At 43.0% G+C, this 9779-nt stretch overlaps 1 protein-coding gene across 4 annotated transcripts in view; it reads left to right on the plus strand.

The window, feature by feature from the left end:
- cep112 (centrosomal protein 112) overlaps window positions 1-9779 on the plus strand; it is a 79520-nt gene that overhangs the window by 46312 nt on the left and 23429 nt on the right. For all 4 annotated transcript variants that reach the window (XR_003052436.1, XM_025064579.1, XM_025064578.1 and 1 more), the window contains exons 21-22: window positions 195-425; window positions 9159-9221. Coding sequence is in view for 3 of the 4 variants with exons in the window: in XM_025064579.1 (XP_024920347.1) it covers window positions 195-425; window positions 9159-9221 (294 nt within the window). In the remaining variant the exon portion in view is untranslated. The remainder of the gene's footprint in view (window positions 1-194; window positions 426-9158; window positions 9222-9779) is intronic.

Here is a 9779-nt window from a genome sequence, read left to right on the forward strand (position 1 = left end):
GGTAAAGAGCTCTTCGGGGCAAAACTCAGAGCTGAGCAGTTTAAACAGAGACAGAGAGGTCAGGTCACGGCAGCCACCCACTCATGTCCAGGGAAGAACAGGGAGAATGTTCCTGAAACTTTCCTGCTAACTGCCCTGAACAGGAAGGTTTCATATGTTGACTTGTAAAATCCCTCTTTTGTGTCTGTTTTCAGACCATTTCTGCTTTGGAAGCTCAGTTGTCAAATCTACGTGATGAACTTCAAGCAGCCCACACCCAGCACAGGCAGCATCTGGCAGAGCTGGCAGCCATTGGGGACAAGGAGAAGCAGAGGGCTTTCCTGGACAAGGAGGCAGCACTGAACCGACTCCGCTCCGATATGGAGCGCATCCGTAGCGACCTCGAGAGAAGCCACCGACAGGAGAGGGATGCGACCGAGGAAAAGGTGGGTAACAGAGGTCAGCGTCCAGGAAGACAGTGAGCTGGTTACATTATGGCAGAAAATGTCAGTGAGGGGAGTAGAGATGTAACGACTTCCTGAGGCAGGAAGCAACTTCAGAATCCAAACATCACTCTGGGGCTGTCACCTGACATCTCATCTTTTTAGAATTTTATTTTTCTTCTCTGACCTTTTTGTGTAATGTTTGCTTTCCCGCCTTTGTGGCGACTACACCCAGAGGCGGGAAATCTCCCATAATCCTGGTCTGGTTTAACAGGAATCTGACCCAGGACGGTGTTGATCAGAACCTTATCCCTCAGCAGGCCCCATCAAAGACGGCATTTTTTCCACAGACTCCTCCATTTTTACTCCACGTGTGTAGAATTAACCCCAGAAACAGGCGTTTAAGAGAAAAACAGCAGCCATTTAGGATCCAAATGAAACTGAGGCGAGAAGGAACCAAGAGAATCTGTCCCCAATTTCAGATGTGAAGGCTGTCACTATTACGTTTTAATCTTTTTCCTCAGAGTGAAACGACAACCTACAGCTATTTGGGAAACTAGGCTATGGGTTAAAGAAAAAAGGAAAAATGTGAGGATGAATTTTGCAATAGGTTTTAGTTATATATGAATTTCAGCTGACTTTATATATGTATGTATATAATAGAAATTCAAAGCTTCTACAAAAATCCTCACCAAAGATTGAACATCTTTCTATATCCCAGTCTGTCCGTTGGTTTTACTTCGTAGTGGGCAGAAATAAGAAAAAAAAAAGTTGCATTCACTTTTTTTCCCTTCACATGGGACTGATGTCAGCCAGGCCTCAGATCTATATTGACCTGTTCTGTAAGCTGGAAATTTCTCATTCGTTTGAAGCCAGCAGAAATGCTGTCCGCTGCAGTGCACTGTGCTGTGAGGAAGTGAAGCCTGGGCTGGGCTTTTTTTTCCTAAACACATCTCCCAGATCCAGGAAAAAAGGCTAGAGAATTCCATTAAATCCATGAATGGTTTCTCATCAAAGACACATTCGTTTAAGGGTAAGATGACGGGTGAGAGAGAGAGAGAGAGAGGGGGAGGGATTACATGGGGAATGGCTGTTGTTTTAGGAGGAGGCAGTGGAGCTGGTGGAAATGTAAGTGTGGATGATAACACAGACTCAGATCAGTCCATTTATTTCAGTTTCCACAAACAGAGAGACACACACACACACACACACACAGAGGGGTCTGTGAAGCTGACTCAGATAAATGCACCTCATCTTTGGCTCACAGTTATATGCCTCTCACCCACACCACCTCCTTATCTAACTTCCTTATCCCCCCTCACACCCCCCCTGCCGTCCACCTGCCGTCCCCCGTCTCACCCTCCTGCCTTCAAGTTGCAGCAGAGCCTCGAACGTTAGGGTTTACAGTCCGACCAGATCTCAGCGTGGCTCTGCGGCACACACTCTTCTGTGTTCAGGGACATGACAATAACAGTTTAGTTAGTGAGGAAAAGCTTCTTTGTTTGGATTCTTTTCAGCTCATGTACGACAAAAGGAGCCTTAAAATCATATTTACTCTTCGTCTGGAGGGTGTGGCTCTTTGAACTGTGTCGGAAGAGTATGTGTGTGCAGTCAGAGGGACAGGTGGGTTCTGATAGTTACCTGGGACTACTGCACTACAGCAACCGATAACTTGAAATAAATATAAAGTGTTATTTTAGACATAATGATGTTTGACATCACAATAGATGGATGGATGGATGGATGGATGGATGGATGGAGGACACAAAGTTTGTTGCAGTTTGCAGGAGAACAGGGATAAGATAATCCTGGAACACGGAGGAACAGGAATGCTAAGGTAGCAGCTCTCCAAGCAGCAAACAAGTGTTTGCAGAAATATAAATCAGTCAAAAATGTCTCGGAGCAGAAGTGAAAGTTGTTAGGTCTTACTTTAGCGTAGGAGTTGTGTGGAATGCTCGAGGTGAAGGACCAGGAAATGCATTATATCAGTGGGTGTTTTCAGGGAATAGTGAATATATGCATGTATGCGTTGACATATATACATGGAATATTTCATCAGAGGCTGAATGTTACAAAGGTTACGCAAAATGAGTAAATAAACTTTAGCCCCTAGCTTTAGGCGGTTTTATTTGTTTCTTTGGCATTAGACAAATTCATATATTTGGAAATATATAAATAAATAAAAACAACTCTTTCCAAGTGTATGGTATGTCTATGGTTCGGCCTCATGCCCTTCATGACATTCCTTACACTGGAGCTTGAACTTCTCACTTCTGTTCACAAAATTTACTTACGTTTTCACAAAATGACTTTTTTTTACCAGAGCATCGTAACAAAACGTGTGTCAGGAACAGTACTGATTAATGTATATGTAAAATCACATTTTCATTTTTGCATCTTGATCTAATGCACATGCAGTTCATTCATAAATTCTCATAAATGGCGTTTAAGTTCACGTGTGAGAAACGAGAGCTTATTTTGTCCATTTCTGGAAGATCGTGACGTTTGCATGAAGAAGAAGAAGAAAAAAAACGTGTTTGTGCTCAGAGATGCAGCTGGCAAAGAGGAGTGCAGCTGTTATTTTGTACAAGAGCTCAGGCGCAGACTTCAAAACCTCACTCCTGTTGTTTGGCACAGGGAGATCTTCTGTATATAGCCTTTGTTTGTTGTGCTGTGCTCAGAGCTGACTGCGCAGTCTTTTTATGTGGCTGGAGATGCATCTACTTTCACACTATTCTCCACATGTGGACACACGTGTCTCCGACCACGCTTGAATGTGGTTTTACTGATTGGATCTGAATGTGCCTTCACTGTGTTCTTGTTGTATTCACATCCATATTTAGGCCGGTGCACTTGTGAGCGGACCACCCAGAGTCTTTACTGCAGAACATGCACATCCTATTTTCCACATTATACAATTAAGTCGAAAAGAAAATCTAGTAAAGCTGTGCAAACAATGGTTGCATCATTTTTTTTTTTTTAGTTGTTTGAAGCTGAGTATTTTTATAGAAATTGCGCTTGTGTTACAGCAGTGGTTCCCAATGTGGGGAGCGTGGAGCAGTTACGGGGAGGGCGAAATAAGGCAACTCAATTTCAATAATTCTTTTGTGTCTGCCACAAAAGGGAATTTTGTAATAGAGAATAAATTCATTGAACAAAATTTAGTGGCATTTTCAAGCTTAATATCGCCCCCTAGTCTGGTCAAATGACCCCTCCTCTAATCCAGTTTGTTTGTAGTTATATGTATTTGAAGTTTTTTTTCTGGCTCTATTGACATTTTTTTGTGTTCCCTGCAGCAAACAAATGCAACCAATTCCCCCGTTCTAACATTTAGTCAACTGTTTGTGTGGTCTATAAAAGCAGAAAAAGTTGAAAAATTCCTATCTGCCTTTCCAAACGCTCAAAATAGTCCTCACATGTTCAGTTTTAGGCCACAGACCACATATGTTTCCCTTCAATTGCTTATTGTCACTGAGAAGAAAGAAAGAAAAAAAAATCTCTAAAGTGTCCTGAGTAACTGTTATGTAGTTAAACTAATGCAAGATAATAAGTTAATTAGCAAAACAAATATTACAACACAGATTTCTGATACTATATATATATATAAATGAACTTTTTCCATGCACCCTCGCCATTGGCGGCCATGCGGCCCTACCTGTACTTCTTTGTTTTACATACACTACTTCAAAGAAGAAAATAGTGCTGCGGGGGAGGGGGGGGTTGCACAGCACTGTATGAATTCCTGCCACTTGTCCCTCAGCCAAGACAAGAAGGTGCAGGGTTGTCGTCACAGTCCCCTTGTTTTTTTCCTCTCTTCTCTGTCGTTACTGATGAGATAGTCGTTTTTTGGGTCCTCTGTCAATTGGAGATACAGCAAATCACATTATTTCAGGCCGTCGTGGATTAGATGAGGAGACGAGAAACACAGGCTGAGAGATGATCAAAGAGCAGCACACACACACTCACCTCACTGACTGACTAACTGGGACGCAGTGGGAAGGTGAGGCAGGGAGAACAATCTGATGTGAGGAGGGGGAGAGAGGGAAGTTTGGGTGTTCGTCATGCTGTACCCGTGTCTTTAAATTACATATACATCTTTACATATTTAATGTCAGCAGATAGATGGGGCACACGAGACCTAAGTAATTCTGGTGCGCATGAGCACGTGCCCAGACTTATGTGGGCTCATCGTTTCCTCAGTGCACCATCAGACCCAGCGGCAGTGAGCGAGGGAGAGAGAGAGACTGTGACAAGCACATGAAAGAGTAAAGGTTCTGTCATCCCCCCCAAAAAACATCACACAGCTCCCTGGCTCACTTTTTGAAGTCATCCAACAGGAGGGAGGGAAGCGACACACTTTCTCAATCGCATTAAAACATGGCATCAGGCAGCGCCGTCGTGTTGCTCGCTGCAGACTACACTTTGGTTTGAAGTGCAGCTTTAAGTGGGACACCATGATACGAAGGCTGTGTGGTTTTGGGCTGAAGTTCCTGATCTGAACATCAGGCAGATTTACTGATCAAAGGGAGGATGGAAGCATAAATAGACAGAAAGTCAAGTCTATCAGGGGGAAGACTACTTTCTGTCACGGGTGAACCAGAGTTCAGCGTCCAATAGGAGAGAGTAAACATGTTAAAAATGGACTACTGGAATCGTGAGTCGCTGATCTCCACTAACCTACATCCCTTCACTCCCATAGATGCTAGGAATATTAGCCAAGTTAACAGACTCCTGAAAGACGTGTTAGCCTCAGATGATGATTTGGTTGTCAGTGTTACTAACATGAGTTAGTTACCTTAATAAACACTAACTCGAAGAGCTCAACTCAGTTGTACAAACTAAGTACATCGTGTCTTTAAGGGACTCCTGACAGTTCTTGTGTGTTCTATCAAACCCCAACATCCTTCCTCCGGTGTAACTTCACCACTAGATGCTGCTAATTCATACACAGTGGACTGCAAAAGAACTGATAACGTTGGCTGTAATTGGTTCTGTGATACCACTAAGTCGCCTGTTGAGCGCGTTCACGGTGACTGCCTAACATTTGGAGTGGTGCGGTTGCGTCTGTGTTTCTGATGTATGTTTATCTGCGACTGGTTCTCTATATGTGCCTCGGATTTAACGCGTCTGCAGCGTGTGTAGCGTTGCACCGACACCAACACCGAGAAGAAAGAGAATCACTACTGACAGGCAGTGATGGCAACCTGTGAAATGGAAATAACGCCTCTTGTCATTACAGCAGCAACCCTCTCCCTCGCTCAGACAGATACAGAGGCGAGAACAGCGAGACGGCAATGATTACAGACAAACTAGCAAATAACATCTCCCAGCTCTCTCTCTGTGGCACATTGAACTCAAATTGTTATGAGAGACATGCGTGGCGAACAGAGAATCATTCTGAATGCTCACAAACACCGCAGAAACTGAAGGCTTTGGAGGAACAATGGGGAAAAGATTCACTTTGTTGAGAAATGGTTGCTGCAAAAAAAAAAAAAAAAAAAAGGGAGAATATACTACAGAGTTCTGTGTGTTGCGGGTTGACACTGAAGAAGACACCGTGTGATCCGTCCAACCCTGTTCTCTGTCTCATCACCTGGAACACTGAGGCGGATCTAAACATTCAGCAAGAAAAAAAAAAGAAAACAGAAACTAAATGTAGTTTAACACTTGACAGTGACGTATTTACTGTGACTACATCCTTTTGACAGGGATTCACAGAGCCACATACGGAATAAGGACAAAAAATGATTAGTATGAGTATAGTATTGAGAGTGAACAGTTAATCTGAACTGCGTGAATTTGGTCTGTGTGGGAAACCAGAAAAAAAGACAGTCAACATAGAAACACAAAACTCATTCAGAAAGACCAGAAACATGAGCAGCCAGAACAATTCCATTATCACGAACCTAATGGTGAGAATGAAACATAAACAAAAAAAATATGAACATTTTTCTATTCTGTTCTGTTCTGTCTTCTGTGGGAGTTTATATGTGGATATTGTTGAAAAGGGTATTTTGTAGCAGTGTCAGTTGATCTTCAGTGGTCAGATTAAAAGGGATAGAACCAGAGTTTAAACCTGTATTAAATGTGAGCTCACTGTGTTTCCTGTTCAACCTCGTCTGTATTCACTAATGAACAAGTGTGTGAGAGAGAAAGGAATAGAGAGAGAGAGAAGAGTTTGTCACCCAGCATTTTGCCACTCCTGTCATTTCTCAGGCGTGTGTGTGTGTGTGTGAGTGTGTGTGTGTGAGTGTGTGTGTGTGCCCTGATTCCTACTGCAGATTGTTAATTAAGTTCTGGTAGGCCTTGCCTGCCTTTCCTTCAGATCCCTTTCTACTCTCTTGAATACACACACACATGCACCACCCTGTCGACGTGCAAAAACACACACGCGCGCGCACACACACACGCACACTTCAAAGCAGCCGCACTCCACACGCTACGATTAAGAGGCCACTGAAGAGAGTGAAACTGCCTTCAGCACAAAAGTGCCTTTGGCAAGGCACAGGTAGTGTCTTTAAGAGTGCCTACACACACACACACACCTCACACACACATAACTGCATTTCAGTGTTTTCCTAATTGTCTAATATATTTGTCAGAGTCATGCTGGACTGGCTCCTCCCCCACCGTCTGAGGCCGTGGCTCAGTGTTTAGAGAACATTCATTTTTATGCATCTTTATGTACACACTGACAGTGAGTTGATACTTCATGTGTGAGTATCATCAGGTCACAGTCTGTTACACACACATATACAGTATATACATATATAGGTATATAGTGTATGTGTATATATGTAAACAGATAGAGAGATAAATGGGAAATTGGAATATATATATATATGTTTATATATAAATACATATATATGTGTGTGGTGCTTATGTACTTATCTATGCACATGATATGTTTTTATATAAATACATATATATATGTGTGGTGCTTATGTTCTTATCTATGCACATACATGGCAACATTTAACTATATTTCATATTAATTACACATTTATTTTTCCTAGCTAGCTACTGGTCTATTCATTGCTTGTCGTTGCCTGAATACACAGTTGATAGACATGTTGTTATTTAAACACACTGTGAAAAAGAATTTTGGTTTCATTGAAGTAAAATTATCTCAATACCCAGCATGCATTTGTGGTGGTGTGATTTAACCCTTTGATAGATAGTTGAGTGTGAATAAAGTTTAACATGTTTGTACATCTAGGAATACCAAAGATAACAGTTTATTCTCACCAATAATCTGGGTTTATAAAGAAAGAAAGAAAGAAAAACATCCTGCCAACAATTAATAAGTTGACAGGCGGTGCAGGTGTAGCTAAAAATACCACGTTCTGACTGTTCCAGTGTCGCCTCAGCCGAGCTGTAGCCAACACGGAGCAGCCCGGCAGCAGTAAAGGGAGAAGACAAATGTGTCAGCTGTAGAGGAGGGGAAAAAAACCACCGAAGGACTCCGTTTGCGCTTCTCTCCCACACACTGCTCTTTCTCTCGCCTGTTCCTACAGCCTTCTTTGTCTCCCTCTCTCTCATCAGCTGCTTTAAGGCCTCCAGGGACGAACCAGTCGGGGGAAAAAACAGTCCCGGTGCAGGGAGACGGCCCAGTATCCTTGGTGATTTGTGTGTGTTTCTCTGGTGACAGGTGTGTCCGCTCAAAGCGGACGGCAGTGTTTGTCAGGAAGTGTTTGGATGAGGCGCAAGAGTCCAAATGAAGCTCAGGTGTTGATGGCGACGAGGGTGTGTTCAATGAAACCGTGTGTGTTAGTGAGTTGTCTGTCTGTCAGGGGCTCTCGCTCAAAGCCAGACGGATCTGTGTGTGACTGTGTGTGTGTGTGTGTGTGTTTCTGTGTATTTTAAAGCTATTTTAAGGGGAATTTTAGCCTTTCTTATCACAGGAGCTGCACAGCTCTACATGTGCTTCCTGAACAGGAAGTTTTCCAAAAGTTGGGTTGTACTTTGTTCCTCATCAAAAGTTTTCCCTCTTATCTCTGACAGAAACTTTTAGAGATTCTTAAAGAGCTTAGAATTGTGGAACATCTGTGGGGAAACGTTAGAGCTGTGATCAACAAAGAGTCAGTGACAAACACTGATGAAACACCGGGATGCAGAGCAGAGTGGTGTTTACCCACGCACAGAATTATATAGTTACTTCACTAATTAAAAAAACACAGTGTCCAGAATGGTGACAATGGTAAGATTAAAAAGTTTTATGGACCACTGACATCACCATCACTGATTATTATCTGACTTCATCATTCGGCCTCTTCCATTAACATCCTGCTAACAATTAATAAGTTGACACTCAGTGCAGGTGCAGCTAAAATACTGTTATCCACTGTTATTCCAATTCTATCATTTATATTTTTTTATTTAATTTTTTTTGTCCCTCTGCCATTTCTGTTTTTTTTTTCCTCCCTGTAGCTAATTGGCAGCAAAGTTTTAATTCCTCCATTGCACGTCTTGTTAAGTGATGAATTGTTGGCAGGCGATCAGAGCGGAGCGGTGCCCGCTCTGCACCATCCCTGTCACTACCTGCTGGCACACATGAGCTCCAGGTCTGGCCCGGTGCCAGGGGGGCCACAGGCCGGCACCGCAGGAACAAACTGCCAGGAGACAGAGGTCAATTTGAGAGCGTGTGCAGCCAGCGCTCTTCGCAGCAGCAGGAGTTTCAACCGTGTTTTCATGTTTCTCCATCGGTCCCTCACACTCTTCTTCTCGTTCTTGCAGACCAACAGCAGATTGAAGCAGATGGAGAAGGAGTGCAGTGTGAAACTCAGCAAGTCAGCCCAGGTAATGACTCTTCTTCCTTCTCCTCTCTCTCTCTCTGTCTCTCTCTCTCTCTCTCTCCCTCCCTACACTCCCCTGTCGTCCACGTTATTGCATTGTTAATTAAAACCCACTTCCTGCCTGGGGAACAACTGCCATTTATACTATCCCAGCACCAAGGAATGTCAGGAATATGTCTGAAAATGATTTTGGTGTGCCAGGACAGGCAGTAATGGAGGAGCTGGAGAACTCGTACCTGCACTGACTCCCTGATGTGGTTGTTTCCAGTCACTACTTGAAAATGAGATAGTTTTTAACTCATTAGCCTTGTATTGTAACAGCCATTTTTTTGCAGTTTGTTTGTGGGTGAACAAGTGAAAAACTCGTCAGTGTAATTAACCACCTCATTTAGAGCAGGTTAAAATGTCATACATTTTCATTAGACAGTAGAAGAACTACATACCAACTGTGGTCTCACCGTACGTTTCTGACATGTTTGTGTGGGGAAAATAAGGTCAGAGGTATTAAAGCAATGTATAACATCACCACTAGACTGTGCTAAAATCTACAATCTACACTGAC

This window comes from Cynoglossus semilaevis, chromosome 17, assembly GCF_000523025.1.
Source record: "Cynoglossus semilaevis isolate Cse_v1.0 chromosome 17, Cse_v1.0, whole genome shotgun sequence".
Classification (NCBI taxonomy): Eukaryota; Metazoa; Chordata; class Actinopteri; order Pleuronectiformes; family Cynoglossidae; genus Cynoglossus; species Cynoglossus semilaevis.